This window comes from Plectropomus leopardus, chromosome 4 (genome assembly GCF_008729295.1).
Source record: "Plectropomus leopardus isolate mb chromosome 4, YSFRI_Pleo_2.0, whole genome shotgun sequence".
Taxonomy (NCBI): Eukaryota; Metazoa; Chordata; class Actinopteri; order Perciformes; family Serranidae; genus Plectropomus; species Plectropomus leopardus.
In genome coordinates this window covers 14,919,983-14,937,370 of record NC_056466.1, presented here as the reverse complement: position 1 = coordinate 14,937,370, position 17,388 = coordinate 14,919,983, and the positions used below count along the sequence as shown (strand labels likewise).

General features: G+C 40.5%; 1 protein-coding gene across 1 annotated transcript in view; it reads left to right on the top strand.

Annotated features, from left to right (window-relative positions):
- Positions 1–17,388, top strand: part of inpp4b (inositol polyphosphate-4-phosphatase type II B) — a 162,182-nt gene that overhangs the window by 26,314 nt on the left and 118,480 nt on the right. Inside the window, exons 3-4 of the mRNA XM_042484477.1 lie at positions 538–656; positions 9,187–9,303. Coding sequence (XP_042340411.1) covers positions 538–656; positions 9,187–9,303 — 236 coding nt within the window. The remainder of the gene's footprint in view (positions 1–537; positions 657–9,186; positions 9,304–17,388) is intronic.

Here is a 17,388-nt window from a genome sequence, read left to right as displayed (position 1 = left end):
CTTTCCTGTCCTTGAAAGCTGGCGGGGCTGAGTGACGAGCTGCTGTTGTTGTTGAAAATGGAAAATGAAAGCCCTAATAAAACTGATATGTCACTGCCAGAGGAAAACTCTACTGCCATTTTAATCAACTACAGAGGCAACAATTTAATATCTCAGTGTTTATATATTTTATTTATTTCCTCAAAGTTTTATTGGTTTTGAAGAGAGGCTTCAGAGAAGTGCTGTTTTAACTCCTTTGTTCCTTTGTGGTGATGCAGCTCTTTAGCACCTTGGCATGTGACATCTAATCTGACAGGAGATATTTATAAATCCTCTACCGTAGCCGTTTGTCTTTTTTTTCTGCTTATGTTTATTTATCACATTTCTCTCTCATTTATTGTCACATTCTCGATTTGCAACCAAGTGTCATGTGATTTGTGTCACTTATGCATGTTTCCATGTAGGATTATATCCTCTCATCTTAATTCTCATCCTCCCCTTTTCCTCTTCTCCTCTTCTTCCTCCACTGTCTCTCCCTACCTCTCTCCCTCCCTGTAGCCTGTAATGATCTGGTGGCCTCAGGCAGAGACAGGAAGCCCAATGCTTTGGTCCAGGTGGCTGTCATAGATCCCCACAAGCAGCACCTCGTCTCTCATGCCTGCACAGAGATAGTGGAGGTAAGGCCGCACACACACACACACACACACACACACCTGTGCAGACACACATATGCACCATCCTTTCTATGACCTTTGATGTTTGTTGTTTTGCCGTGTCTCTGGGTCACTGGGTCTTGGTTGATGTTCTCTCCATCTCTGTCTGCCCTCCTTTTCCTCAACCTTTTTTTTCCCCCCTGTCTGACTCATCGAACTGGAACAAACATTGGGCAATAGCTGTCTATTTCCTGCGACAGTCGCGACATCTGAAAGAGTTTGTGTGTGGCTCTCAGTCACTGTCATCTCTTAATATGTACAGTGTTTGTGGGTGTAATTGTGTAGGTGTTCAGTGCAGTGAAAGTGTTTTGTGGTCTTTAACCTCTTTAAATGCTTCTTTTATTACCTCCAGTGTGACAGTGCTGTTTCCAAGGCAACAGTCACACAAGTGTTTCTTTGGGCGGCAACAGCTGCCCCCTGTCCCACTATGGAACACCCACTTACACACACATATATATACACACACATGCACACACTCATTTTTTCTCTCTCCTCAGACGAGGGCAAAGTTTCCTGACGCATATTATTTTCCCGCTAATCCAGTAAAGCTAAATGAGTATAACCATCTCTTACAAAGACTGCATTTCAACTGCTTTTTCCCTCAGCCATGTCAAGGGAACAGCAGTGCGTGTGTGTTTGAGCATGTGTGTGTAGAAACACAGGATGTGGTAGGATACTGTATGCTGGCTCAGCCAGCTCTGCAGACACTCCGAGTGCCGCTGGAGTTTTGATTTCATAGCTGTAATGTTCAGGATTTGGAGTGGGATCTGAGGATATGGACTGCTTTCGTCTTCACAAAAAACGGGTATGTGCGCATTCTGTGTGATTTTACAAGTCTGTTTTAAAAGAGAGGTTTGCAGCCTCATAAGAGGTGTTAAAGATAGTCTGAGGAGTTATCTCTGCCATATATTCCTTTTATTACTCTGGATAGTGTAATATAATGAAGATATCTGCTTCAACATAGACGAGTATATTTAGCACTTCAAACAGAAATCAGATCACTGGGATCAGTAGAATTACTATAACTTTACTTTCCAGAAGCAACAAACATTTCCAAACACTGGAAAATTCAATGTGACTTTGAACTTCACATTGAATGAAGTGTAAGTGTGTTGTTTAGAGGAACAGAGGTCACTTGTTAGGACAGTGGTGACCAGCGGGGTTCCCCACTCATACACTGACATCCAACATGCACAGCAGCAGATGTTCATTAACCTGTATGGCTAAAGGTTGACCTGTGTGTGTTTGTGTGTTTGCATGCGTGTACAAGTATGTGCTGGGGAGCCCTGCTGTGTGTGTGCATGATGAATCTGAAGACAGCCCAACTGCCACTTGTGTTTCTCTTGTTTGTCGCATTCCCGGGATGCCTGCTCTCAACAGCTGCCGCAGGCTTTGCTGGACACTGACTGGGGTCTTGGTTGCATGAAAGCTTCAGCGTTAGTGTGATAGGTATATAATCAGGAATTTACGGTATCTGATATTAGGGTTTAATTTAGAAGATAAATGATTGAACATGCCAGCTGCTACATAGTCCCCTTTAGTCTTACCCATGAATCACTAGATGGGGGTCAAATAAAAAGGACAGGATGGTATTTAATCATGTTGCATCTGGACTTTATTACTCTTTAGTTTAAATAAAGTACCTCTCATTTATTGTTAAGTCAATTTTTAGAACACACTAAATATCTCTTACATCGCTAACTGGTAGTGTACCAAAACACAAAACAATGTGTTACCATGCATTATAAGTATGTGGAATGATCAGACTAGAAAAGTGACTATATAAAGTATACTTAAAGGTCAATCTAAATACTATTACTATTTTTTGTTATGCGATATATGGTGTCGACAATGCACATCATAGAAATTAGCTAGCTATTCTCTGTCAGGGAAAAGGAGTGGAAAACTTTTCTTGGTTTTGTAGCTTTTAAATGTAAAATTGGCAGTTTTTTTATTTGCATGTATCTGAAAGAGAAGATAAGGTAAAAAAAAATTATAAGTTTAAACACGAGTTTTAATATAGAGCTGGGTGGTGCCAGTGGCTTGTGATAATTTTGCTACATTTGTTTGTACTGTTTGGGTAGTCTCCACTGAGGGGAAGCTAGACCGGACCCCAAAGCCCCCCCCCCCCCCCCCCACCCCCCAAAAAAACAAAAAAAAACATAAGGCATTTCAGTTCATTAGAACTAACCCCCCAGTCAAATTATTATTAATTCAGCTCTGTCACAAAAGAAGTGTAAAAAGAAAACCTCTTTAAATTTAATGTTAATGTATGGAAAACGGAAATAGGACTACTTTTTTCGAAACTGTACAGGTTTGAAGCTCTTATTGGACTATTTGGTGCCAAAGCTGATTACACTGATTGGTGTTTAATTTTCCGTTAGTTCAAAATAGGGCTGGTATTGCCTTAAATTTTGTGATACTGTAAAATGTTTTTTTGTAAAGGAAAAGGCTGCATTACAATATAGATTATGTATTTTTCTGAACGTACCTGAACATTGAAGTTAATCTATTATTTGCCTTTACTTACTTGCGTCATTATATCCACATCACTGATAATTATTTATCAAAAATATAATTGTTTCAATATTTTGTGAAAGCACTTATAGTCAGTCCTACATTATTGTCACAATATTGAGGTATTTGATAAAAAACATTGTGTTATTTGATTTTCTTCTTGCCCAGCCCTAGTTCAAAATGTAGACTGTACATTTCTATTGTCCCCTGATGACTGGCAGCAGTTACAGATCATAAACCCCGCCCCCTCTATGTTAGCAGATGGGACGTGGGCAAGCTAAAAACTCAAAGCCAAATTAATTTTTCTCAAAAGTAGTTTAGCTTAGTTATAGGTAGTTCTTATCATGCTGATTTGTGTTTGAGTGTTCATTTTTCTGATTAGTTTGCTTTTAATTTGTTATTTGATACTAGTTTAACATCATAATTGACAACTGTGTGCACCATTCGGTGTGCTCAGGATCGATAGCACTGCTCATGACTGATCAGTCGGGTGTATGGGCAGGAATGAGATAACACAGAGATCATTGCTGCGCAGATTCTGGCTCCAAATGACATCACTTAGAGCAAGACGACACTGGCCCTATCTGAGATATTTCAACTTCATTTTTGTGCATTAGGAAGAAGTGGAGACACGTTGTCCATCTTTATATACAGTTGTTGGTACAAAACAATAAAGTACATTAATTTTTTTTTTTTAATTTTTGTTTACTATTTTCGTTAGTAGCTCACCTTTAAGATTAGCAAATAGTTTACACTTAACAGTATTAATACACAGACAGAGACAGTGCCATTTTTCAACAAAAGGCAGACCCTTTTTATCTCCACAGTGCAAGTCTGTGCCTCAGTGTGGGAACTGTATCTTAATCTACTGTTGGTTAAACTGAAAGGACCAGTGACAACTTAAGTAGAAAATCTAAAGCCCTCTAAATCTCTTTAAAGCGCAATAGGAAATGTCTACGACAAATTGTATTTGAAGCTGGAGACACAAGAATGCTATCTAGTATCTCGTAGGAAAATCCCGTGCCTAAAACACAGGCAAACACAAGTCCAGGGGTGGTGCTACTCGAGGGGATTTGACGTCATGCAAAGCCAAGGGATAAAACAGCCTTTGATGTCATGCTAGTCAAGCGAAGAACCCCCTTGCCTGGAGCAAGTCCAAAAAGTCTAGTCACACTGTGTGTGTGTGTGTGTGTGTGTGTGTGTGTGTGAGTGTGTGTGTGTGTGTGTGTGTGTGTGTGTGTAATTATGAGTGTTCAAGGAAGGAAGAAAAAGCTCCAGTGTAGCCGGACTCAAGCCAGAATACTTGACTTCCCCCCAACCCAATCACACACAAACACACACACCCTGTAATGGCCTAAATTGGCCGTTCCACCGAGGTTTGCAACCCAAATGTACAAAAAGACAAGAGAGGGGCAGCTGTCTCCCAGAGCATATGTTGACCACTTGTATGACAGACTGGCTTACTTCTGTGTGTAAATGGAGACAGGCTTACCACTTCAGCTCATCTCAGCCCATCACTAGCACTAAGAAGATTCAGCCGCAGCTGAGGCTGCCAACCATGCTGGTAAGTCTGAATGAGGCCTATTCAAAGTGCCAGTGAGGGAGGTGTAAAGGCTTATGTGTATGTGTGTGTGCGTGCGTGTGTACCTGCACATTCTGGGACATAATGGCTCTGTCTGTCTTTTTGTTAGTGTACAGTAGTGATTTATATCCAGCTTTGCACTGAGCAGCGCACTGGTTCCACTGTGTCTGTAGGCGCTGTGCTGAATTAGGCTGTGTGTTTAGGATGTTCGTGTACACAAACCGCAAAGCTTCGTGGCTGGGCGGCAAAATGGCACCGGGCATCAAGACTGGTATTACCATGTCTAGAGGGGCTGAAACAAGAAGCGATAGACTTGTTTTATTTCCCCTCTGTCAGCGCATGGAAGATTTCTGAAGGATCAGTGGGGTTAGTGCTGCGGTGAGGAGGTGTGTCTGTGTGTTCCCTCTGTGTGTGTGTGTGTGTGTGTGTGTGTGTGTGTGTGTGTGCGAGTGCATGTGCGAGCGCGAGCAAGCGCACAGTTGAACACATAATTCTGCTTTTGTGTCTGTGTGTGTGTTAAGTACACTGCTGTTTTTAGGGCGCTTCATGCCTTGGCTCCCAATCCTCCTGACACCCAGTGTTGTAGCCAAGGACTCGAGGCTTGTTGGTGTCAGTCTTACCTGTGCTGCAGTTATGCTGACTTACCGTTCATTTAGCATTTGCTTTGTCTAACAAACTGATGCAATGCTGAGGCTTTTTGATGCAATAATCAACCATTGTGCAGGCAAGTCTAACACCTGCGCACTGAGTCTAAACCATGAATTAACTAAAAGTCCCCCTCCACTCCATTCAGAAACATGATTTTCTTCTGTTTATGTCCTTTGAAATGTCTAACCTTGACTATACTGACTTGTATCTGTGCAAAGTTTATCACTACAGGTGTTTTTATAGCCCTGTACTAAAGAGGACGATGTGTGTTCATTTCCCTAAAATCTGAGATTCATTTGGTACTTCACTAATATGACAGCATGTTGGACATCAGTGCCAGGTACGGGAATCACATAACGATGGGAGAACAGACTCTGACACAATAACAGCAAAGAAACCTGAAACCTCAAGTGCAGAATGGATTTGTTGGTGCAGAGAGCAAAGTTTGCATTAGTGTAGTGAAATTTTTGACAACAAACATGTTTGACCTTTCTTCCACTATCTATCAAAAACCCTACTGTAATGCATATTGTTGTATGTTTCACAGCCACTAACATGTCCACTATTGCCAGTTAACCTTCGAGTTAACAAGCTCCCAAACAACATAATCAAATGAAGATGCGAACAACACTTACCTCATGATATGTCTGCTGGTCACCAATTTGGTTCCTAACAGACTCGTCATCATAGTCTGACTGAGGCTCAACCATGTACGGCTGAATATTTCAGATGTTTCTTCTCACGCTAACGCTAGCCATTTCGATGCCTGCTGCTCTCTCACCGTGCAACATAGAGCTGGTGCTGGCGACAGTGTAAGGCAAAACATGTCGCAAACAGCCATGATGCAGTATTTCACAATGAGGGAGAAAGAGTGGATCTGCTTTTAAGTAACAAGAGGGTGTGCTATCTATTTTTGAACATTTTGACCTTAGATCCAACTGGGATCAAACATCTATCTAATGGTAAAATGCATTTGTGTTTTGGGGATCAGGTGATCAGGCGCAAATTATTATGTTCCCTTTCATGTTTCATGTGTAATCATTTATGGACATTTTATCGATGTATCAAAAATACATCTCATTAGTTTATTTTCCAAATAAGTGATTCAGAGAAAATTGATCGAAGAACTAACAAGCAACTAAGAAAGTTAGTTGATGCAAGTTTTGTTTTATCTAACAAAAATGCAGTAAAACAGTTTTCACTCAGATCACTAGTTATAATATTTCACTTGTGAATTTTCTCACACCGGTCATACAGTAAATCAATATTGGAAAAATGTTAACCATGATATTTATAATTTATTTGAACCCTGCAGACCACCCTTATATTCTCTTCTGATGTTTTTTTTACTGTGGGTGTGCCCTTACATTCATACATGCCAGTCTGTCTGTGTCAGTCTTATTACCACCCCCAGCCTGTCCCCACATGGTCCCAGAGGGTTGTGTTGTAGAGACGCCCATCAGAGCGGAGCAGAGGAAGAGGAAGCCCCCAGTGTAAACACAAAGTGCTTTGAATTGCTTCAAGTAGACAACATTAAATGGCTAAACAATCCTTGAGTCCTCTGAGGAAAGCTCCAGCTTCAACACAGACCACTCATATTAAAAGTGATTGCAAATTCTAAAATTCCATTTTCTACGAACATTCAAAGAAAAGTGTGAATGTGACCAAGATGACCTGAAAATGTTTTTCAGCTAGAACTGTCTCAAGGCCATAATTGAGCTAAGTTATGCAGCCTGCCAGCTGAATCTCAAACACGAAAACTCACTCTGCTGTTTTACAAATAAACTTGACCATTTAAATTTTCTTCAAACCAGTTTCTTACTCTTCTCATGAACATTGTTGAAGGAAGGCATATTTTCTTAACGCTAGTTGCTTTTCATCCATACGTAGTACAAACTTTAATTTCTGCGATTTTCCACCCATGCTTTTATGCCAGTACTGGGAATCTATATATCAAGATGAGCAGCAGATGGTGCAAATTCTATTCAAGTGCCACTGCAGATGATGAAGGCTCAGCAAGATGACATTAAGGGGACCATCGATTCGCTTCACTGTGACGTCCACAGTCGGCCTCGAGTCGGATAATATTTAGAAAGACGTGTGAGAATTACAATAATAGAAGTATTGGAAAGATTCTTGATAAAAGACCAAAAACAAATGCATGCCATATAAAAACAATTGGCCACCATCCATTCAAGTTTACCCAAAAGCTTCTGTCTGGCTGAGCCCAGCAGCAACTGCCATGAAAAATGAAGCCAGTGCGGAAGATCCAAAAACTCCAACAGTTTTATTGACTGGCCACTTGAGGCTAGCTCCACAACAGAGTAAAAATAGTGCACTCAAAGACCATCTGAGTGGAGACCATCCCATTATTCCTACCACCATCTGCTGTAACCCTCCGACATTGCAGCCCCAGGTACAATATGCATTTGCATACCCCATAGCTCTGTGTAGCATGTCCCAGACTCCTTTGAATAGCCTTGAATAACATCATTAGAAGAGTGTCAGTCAAACTTAAAACGAAGGAAAACAGTGGATGTATAATACTGCAGGGAACACAGGGCAATGGGAATGAAGAGCTTTCAACAACTAATATTACAGCAATGTGCTCTTGGAGTTCTGCTAACAGGCCTGTGTGTATCCATAAGCTTGTTAAAAGCCATCCACACACAACAGAGTGGAGTGCAGCGGTCTATGCAATGATGGTACATTATTACTGTACAAAACCATTTATTCTCTCAATTGGTTTTCATTAGAGTTACTCACATATACCTTTTATTTATACATCAACTTTTCCATCTCCAAACATAAAAACCTTCTCTTTGTAATATTTGTTGTGGGTTTTTTTTGGGCTTTTCCGATCAGGTTTGTTTAATGCACAAATTGAAAATGTACACAAAAAGATGTGAATGGAAATGTACCTTTTCTCAGAAAAGTTTTTGGTTTTTTTCAGAATTTTCTTTAAACTGGTCATTATCTAGATACCGGCTGAGAATCCTGCCTTATTATTTGCTGCTTTCTCTTGTTTGCAGACAGTTTCCTCCCAACAGGTGAAACAAGTGACATACAGGTCCTCACTCTGCTGGCACTGTGGTGGTCTTAGATAGAGTTTGAAATCTAAAGCAAATACCAGTTACAGCCTCGTTAAGACATTTTTACAGTGTAATAAAAGCAAGGTCTCTGCAGGCCATGGCAAAACAAGCCCTGCAGTTCAAAAAGCATGGAAGTTAAAGGTGACAACTGGCTATTGTGATTACAGGAAGGTTGTGAGTGGATATTAGTTGATGCCATGCAGGATGTTTGAAGAAGACCCAACACTGGCTGCTGTGGACACAGGCTTCATCCCTTTGCCACGCTGCTGCTGTGCCAGCTTACCTGTCAACATTAGTAGCTCCTGGCCTACAGTCTCCGTTGGGAGGCTGTAGTTATGCCACAGCTCCAGGTAGACCCACCAGGGGAGCTCTATCTTCTCCTATTTTGTGCCCAGGAGAGGCAGCGGGGGAGGCGAGGGGAAACGCCGGGAGGAGAAGGAGGAGGAGGACAGACTGAGCCCAGCTGTTGGCTCATTTACCCACCCAAGTCTCCCTCCCTCCTTTTATCCCTTCGGCTTCCTGCCTTTTTTTTTTTCCTGAACCCGTGTGTTGCAGCACAAATGTGCATAGAAGCTTACACACCATCACACATGCACACACACACAAACACATATAATGTCTCACCCTGTTTCTGTGTTGTCCCCCTCTCTGACAGGCGAACAAAGACCCGCTGTTTCTGACGGGGGTGACCTTCCCTTCAGAGTGTCCTGCTAGCCCGGAGACACTAGTCAAGCTAACTGTGTATGATGCAAAGGACAAGGCCCAGGAATCAGTGAGTAAACAGTCACAGTGTTTCTGTGTGTTTGTTGCATGCTTGCATGTTGAAAATTTAGTTTATGTGTGTGTGAGAAAGAGGTGATAATGAGATTGCGTTCAAAAACAGCTGTCACTCCTCGTGTGTTGGCTCTGCAGCACGTAGCTTTAAACTTTACAGAGGATGAACATGAAAAGCTGTGAGAAATCTGCAGCAGAATCTCATTATGTTTATATTTGTCCTACAGATTCTGAGGTGCGGCAAGTTGTGTGCTGATTTATAGCAGGCAGTGAATTATAGTGCTGTCTCAATAATCATTCATTTGAGGCAGTCTCAGACCCAAGACCTTAGCCTTGAGTTTTGAAGGAAAGGGGTGTGCAGCCTGCGATCAGCATCTGAGCATGGCAGCCGGGCCTTTGGCGTCAATCCCGTGGGAAAACCAGTCGGCACATCAGTGGGAATGGGAAAGAGAGCCAGACTTAGAATCCTAAAGGGGCCGGGCCCTCTGAATTAGACATTTTATACAGACTTTATAACAGGCTCTCCAGTGTGGGTGTATGCATGATCCCAATCAAGCACCCCACTCAACCCTGGGTGCCAAGATCTTAATTTGGCATAACTGACTATGAAACATTCATGAGCTTTATGATGAGTTGGGACTCCGTCATTACAGCAGTTAGTATTTGCAAGTGTATCACATTAAAGGCCTTTGCACACCGGGGGCGTTTTTTTCTTGCGATTAATTCATATGTCAATGAATTCTTTTGAGCTTGTATTTTTTGCAAGTACATTCAAACAGAAAGAAAATATCATGCAGAAAAAAATCAACGTTTTTTTTTCATGGAACATAGGTTCATTTTTCTGAGTCTTTGCATTCAAATAGGATCATTGACCAATCACAATGTGCAGAGCAACAACATGAATTTTCCGTAGTAGAAGGAACTTAAATCAGAGCAGAAAACCCCAGCGTCACCTACATAAAATGAAAGAGGGCAGAGTAAACACTGTTTGTAGGCACCTAACAATAGGCCCCTCTAAAGAAAATGAGTATCTTTTAAATAGTAATATTTACCTGCTTTAAATTGTCATCAGATAGCCCTTTCCAACGGCTAACTGAAGCTGTTATCTCAAAGCCAGACTCCACTGACAATAACAGTAATTTCACTTTGCAGAACACTGGAGTTGCCAGTCTACTGTGGCCTTGACCAGTTACTGTGTGAGGTAAAGTAAAGAATATATTCCAAATATAGTGTACATTGAACAGATAATTATTTTGTCCAAAGCAGTACGTTGCTTAGCTTCCGTGCTGGTAGATTTAACAGCAGAAACGTCAGAAAGGTCAGATCACCGTGTTCAACTATATATCTTCAAATGTAACAGTTATAGCTGAACATGACAACAGAGATAAACAACTTTGCAGATTTCATCTATCTTCACAACTGAAATCAGTTGCCAGTTGTCCACTCAAAAGAGATGGTTGTTGTTAATGCTACGTCACAGTGATTCAGTCAATGAAGTAGCTTCAAATAGGTTCGGCCACAAAACAGCTTACCTCAGACAGACTGCCAGGTGCTGCTTTGGGTCAAAAAGAACCCAGTAGTTGGTTCTCTGCCTCCTTAGATTTAGTGCTAGCATCCCCAGGAGGATCTCAAACTGTTTTCTGATGAAAAAGTTGCCACGAATTCATTCAAACCTTTTATTGAACAAGTGCTGGAACTCTCATAAATTTGTAACGCTGCCAGTATGAATAGTTATCAGACCCACAGTGAATAAAGGTCCTAAAGCCAAGAAGAAGCACAGGCCATTTGTGTTTGGCATAAGTCTGTCTTTATGCACTTACAGTGTGACTGCTAAGTTGTTTGGAGCTTGAAACTAATCTCATTGCATTAAAGTGTGTGTGTGTGTGTGTGTGTGTGTGTGTGTGTGTGTGTGTGTGTGTGTGTGTGTGTGTGCAATTAGTTGTTTGTTATGGCCTGAAACTGTGTTGTTTTTCTACCTGCTGAGACGGTGTCTTTTCGCAAGCCCAGTGACGAGGTGGTTGTTATGCACAGGTCAAACACTCTGAATCTTCATTCATTGCTTAAATCGTCAGATATCACACTGAGCGTTACTAAAATAAGAAGCCAGGCTTCTGTGTTTTCATAAACACCAGACCGGTATAGACCGTGCCACATAGACTGTGCACATATTCCTTGTTTATAAAGGGGAATCATTTGGAATACAGGAAGCATCTTCAAGATGCGTCCTGAGCTCCTTCAAACAGTTTTTCTTGAAGCAACTCCAAACACCATATTTGAAATAATATTTTCATTTGTGTCAGTGGGATTATTGTGAGGGAGCTGTCAGTCCTTGCAGTCACATAAATAGCCAGACTGTTGATTTTCGTTCTGAACATGCCGATGCGACTCACTCAATAGTAGCTTTTAATTACAAAAACATATAAACAGTAGACCATAATAAATGTAAAGACATCTTATTGTTCTGTAGGTTATGTTGTTAGGTTATGTTGTTGTTCACCTGCACAGGTTCTGTCTGCTAGAATAACTAAGCATGCAATTTCTGACTCCTGAGATGTAATTCCACCTGAAACAGGGACATCATCTGCTCTTGCATCCATATTTGCTGTGCCGTATTTTAGTATTTGGGACAATGTATATTTGAGCCATGTGATTCTGCACCTCCTGGAGACAGTGTTCTCCTCAGAGAAGTGGGTCTGGATGTCTCTTTCTCTTGGTGATATAAAGAAAGAGAGGAGCTGATTTGAGGCTAATACAAACTCCACCTGCTGGTAATATATTCATCCAACTAGTAATGTATTCATCTTGCTGCAGCTTCTTTTCCAGGCTGTGCCGCGCGGTGCCAGGATACTCTTGTTTGCCAAGTGTGCAAAATTGATTCTGAGCATGTTTCTGTAGTTTGCTGCTGTGCTCGCACCCAGTTACAATAACTTTAAGGACCAAGTGTTTCGATGATTCACAGATTATTAAATTTGATTGATAAAACACATACATTTGTAGTTTAAAATGTTGTGTTTAAAAAGAGAACAACATAAAATGGAAAGTGTAGCCCAAATCTTTTTCTTACTTGTAATTATATTTATTTGAATTCCATCATGGAGTAGCACATCATTTACTTTGTGTAGTCATTTACCTCTTTGAATTCAGCCTTGAAAGAAAATCCCAGAAGGAATCTGCTTGAAATGAGAACACAATGGTTTATTCTAAGGTGTGTATTGAATATTCATGTTGAACAACACCCATGTGAGCTCAACACTGTATAAACTCTCCATTCATTCCCCACCCCTTTCTTAGGGGTGTTTCTTGTGTTGAGCAGTGTGTTACCACAAGAGGTTTTACCAAACACAACTTGGCCGGCAAATTAATGCCTGGATACAAAAATATTTTAATGATGCCTAGTAAAATATTTACCATTTAAATTCAAGTTTGTAAGTACAGTTTTATGAAAATAAGAGGCTGTTTTCCTAGCTAGGTGCAATCCAAGGGTGCTATACTGAATAAAATATTTCATTAACTGCTTTAGAATTTGGGATTTTCAATGTCTCTCTGTCTTTCATGCTGTCCCTCACTCTGTCTCTGTGAGTGATATTTCTCAGTAGCTCCTGTCAGTCTGTCAAGAATATCACTGATACACAGCACAGCATTTCACTCAAGCTTGGCTTCAAGAGCTTAAAGCTGAACCAAAGCCTTACAGGACAGGTCCTGTTGAGCCTTTCAGACTCTTCACTTGTCTCCACAGTTTTGAACGATGAGCCACACCACAACTTTTTCTGTGACCATTTCAGAAAAAAAAAATGAGTTGGATCGAGACTTTTTGTAGCAATTTTTAAAAAATTGCACAAAATCCACTCTTCCTTATTTTTTCTCAGACACCCGCGCTCTCGTGCTGTGGTTGGCTTTCAGATTTTCGGCTCCGCTCGGCTGGGCACTGTGTGCTTGTCTGGGTCTCATTAGAGAGTCTTTAAGTGACACAGGCATGACCCTGAACATGAGCTGGCACAATGCGCCAGCCCCCAGCCGCTTAAGTGGCAGATCGGGAATCACTCAGCCAAGGCTCAGTCATTTAATGTTCCTTTTTTTATAAGATAGAGAGAGAGAGAGTAAGCATGGGGGCAATTTGCTGTGTTGGCGTGTGTGTATATGCGTTTTACAAATCAGCTGTCAAAAGTCTTACATATCACTCAGCTCGTAGCACATGTTGTGCTACGAGCTGATTTACTGCAATGGAAAGCAGATAGCACATATGGCAAAAACAGAATAATTATCATAAAAATAACATTTAAAAAAAATGCGAATTTGCCATTTTGTGTGACGTCTACTCACCGCAACAGTTTTTGAGTGGGGCTAAGAGGGGAGGAAATTGTACTGGTGAGGGGGAGGGATCTGATGCAGCGAGGTTTATAGATGACTGCTTTAACATTCGTCGAGGACCAGAGAATTTCATAGTAGGATGATTTCCTTCTGCCTTGGGCTTCCCATTTAGATATTCTAAGATGACACTGGCTGCATGGTCATGAATATTTGAGGACATGCGCAGGGCTGAGAGAACGATAAGTGAGGGAGTGGAGGTGTGAGAAGGAGTACGACGGGGTTAGATATCTCTCAGGTGTAAGTGATACCCCCCTCAAGCCCTAGTTGTCAAAGGATGACAGGCTAGCCTTACTTTGTCACTGATGTCTTACCTGCGACTGCACTTTGAATAGCTCCCAGGGGCAATAAATTCCCTTTCAGCTCGCATTCTGATCACTGAATCAAGAAATATTCACTCTGGCTGAAAAGAGGTATACTTCAGGGAGTTCTGTCAATTTTATCATAACCTCAGCCAAATCTCTGAGCATAATGACTTAAACAAAGATGATTCAAAGTCTAACTAATTTGCTGCATCTTGTCTCAAAAATTGATTTAAATGAGCAATGAGAGAAAACCATCTCTGTCTGTCATGGTAGAAAGCACAAAATTATAATTACATTTTGAGTACAGACTAGAGAAAAAACACACTGAATTTTTTTCCCAGTAAGTTTTCAAGTGTAAAACAGCTTTTACCTGCACTGGAGACTGAAGTGGAAGACGTGGTCAGACGAAGCATTATGGCTCCTGGATGAAATCTCAGTAGCCATTCATTGTGTTCAAAGTTAATCAGCAATTGGAGTAAACCTCATCTGAGAGAGGTAACATACATGGAAAGTCTTGGGTTAAAAGCACATGAAAGAGGCAAATAAGATTATTTGTGTGTGTTTGGTTCATCAGGTTTGTGCTCACTTACCTTTGTGAAGAGGCCTCGAAAACACCTTGCTAATGACAGACCTGTGGTTTCTTGTCAGAACAAACCTATTACTGAGTGTTCTTGTGGTATAAAGGGGTAGGACAGCTGCCTCTGGAAGAGCTCTTCTCTCTAATCACAGCCTCATTTATCCCACCCTTGCTCTCTGCAATCTGGAATGAACGCGTAATGTAGTTTTCAGTTTGCATTCCTATTACGGGCCATGGTGAGGAATTTTGATTGTTTTTTGTGATGCGCACCGTAGTGTGACAAACAAAAGACCTCATCTGAGTGAAACAGGAAAATGGCGCATGTCCGGTCATTACCATAAAGCCGCCATAAAATGTATTCAATCAAATAAAACACAAGCAGAGGGGATTTTACCGTATTACTATAATGGCCATTTCCTCCTCTGGCCGACACAAGCAGTCTGATAAACACACAAGCACACAGACAAGCACACACACACACACACACACACACCATCTGCACTAAAGGGATAGAGCAAGAGGTCTTTGATTCAGAGGGCAAAAGAGAAAGAGCTGATCAAAGTTTCATCTCAAACTGCTGGCCCTTTTGCCACTCACACATACACACTCTTTCTCTCAAACACACACACACGCACTGAGAAAATTGGATAGAGGTTGCATGAGAGGAGCTCCAAAGCATGGGTATGATGAGATATTGTTGAATTTCTTTCTTGAACTTTTTTGTACCAGTTCAAATATGATTTCTGAAATATTTCCGTGGTGGAAAACATAGAACACACAGAAAACACTTTTCATTGTGTTTGTTAAAATTAGAAAGACCATTCTCAGTTGACTTTCAGCACATATTAAGCATGACTACAATGCGTTCTCGATGTAATAATAAAAATATTGCTTTTTATTGTATTTTTCTTTTACATTTACTGCATTTATTTGATCAGAGAGTCACACAGAGTTTATGATCTATTTTAAAAATATATTAAATAAGAAATATATGTGAAAATATGCATTTATGTTGACAACTGCATTGCAAATTATGAGTTAATGCATTCTAAAATTATCCTTGGCAAAAGCGTAAAATCAAATAAAGATACAAGCACACTATGTAGAATTGCCATGTCTTAAGCCTTACACAATGTTTTGTATTATTCTACAATGTATCTTTTCATATAATACCACGGTATTAAAATGTTGAAGTCAGAGGAATGATTAATGTGCACCATGTTGATATAACCTTTGGTTATAGCAACGTTTCTAAAGTACAGTGATATATGAGTTGACTTGGTCATTGAGAGGTTGAAGGGATGGTGGATGGTGTCTCGCTGTGGCAACACGCCTGCCAAGCTGCAGGCTGCTTTTCTAGACTAACAACAAAACTGGTTGTGATATAGCGAGTCATTGCTGTTTTTCCAGTATCTATTTACCCCCAAAATAGAAGTTTTTAGCAACCTATCACTGTTTTTCCAGCAGTGTCTAAGAGTGGATGGTTTTTTTTTTTTTTAGTTCCTTTAAACCCCCTTTCTTTTTTTTTAATCATGCAGTGTCAACTCTTGATCTTGATCTATCAATCCGGTCAGAGCTGATCAGATCGGTTGATTAGAGGAACAGCTGCTGCAGAAGTGAACTTTGAGACACAGCACAGTGACCGGCTGAGTTTCACTCTCAGTGTGCCTGGCATTCTGCTGCTCAATTTGTGCCTGAAGCACGCTCTGTGCTCCGAGAGTGTGTTGCAGTCTGTTACCGAACGGTTTGTATGTTCCAATAGCACAGCTGATGAATGGTCCAGCTGCAAAAATGTAAAATAATCATGTAGCAGGAGATATTTTAATCATGGCGGGCCACCATAAGTGAATGTGTTTGAAACCCTGCAGCTGTATTACTAACCCTGTAAAGATGTGAAGCCATTACTGTCATTGTTGTATTTCATGGCTCTGGTTAAACCATTTTTTAAAACATGAAAAATAATGAGAATGACCGCCAAAGCATTTTCTTTTATTATCTAGTTTGACATTTTGCCCATGGCCACCATTTACAGGAAATCAATCAATTTTTGCTGCTCTAAAACAACAGTTACCAGTGGCTGCACAACACAACTTGCTGTGCAGGCTACAGTTTTAAAGTAGCAAAGAAGAATTTATTTTTTCCTGGGGAAGCCTCCATTTTATTGGGGTGTGAAACTAGTTGAAAGTTTATCAGTACTCAGAAATTAGCAACACAAAGTAGCTTTTCTTACTTGTACAGGAGAATCTGACAAACAAGAAATGCTTTACCAGCTAAAACTTGTTACTAAATGATAATAGCAAACATTGGCTGCTGCAGCTAAATTTCTTTCTTAAATATAGACATTGCTCAGTCTCACACTTCTGGATTTGGTATACTTTACAAGAAGCTACTTGGCTAGCTCAGTCTTTATTTACTTAAGTAATATATTTACTGGCACTAAAACACGGATGTGTACTTAGACAGATAATACTCTGGCAAAATTTCTGCATCACCACTGTGGTCTTGCAAGTGTGTGGGTGTTTTTGCTTGAAAAGATGTTGTCTGTGCAAATTAATGATTTACTATAATCTCTGTCAGTTAGATGGATTTGCTTTGAATTGAATTTTTTCCATTGACTGTTTTGAATTTAAAATCCCACATCAGTTGAAATGCCAAAATTAAAAGTTCTTTTTTAAAGATATAAACAGATTTACATTGTGTTTGCACTAAGTCACTCCATACCGTATATAATGTTGCATTGTTGCGATCGATTCAGATTCTCTTATTCTGCTGGCGCCTACCTGATTCAAGAACTATTTGACTGGCAGATATAAGCTACATCTCAGGAGGCAGTTTG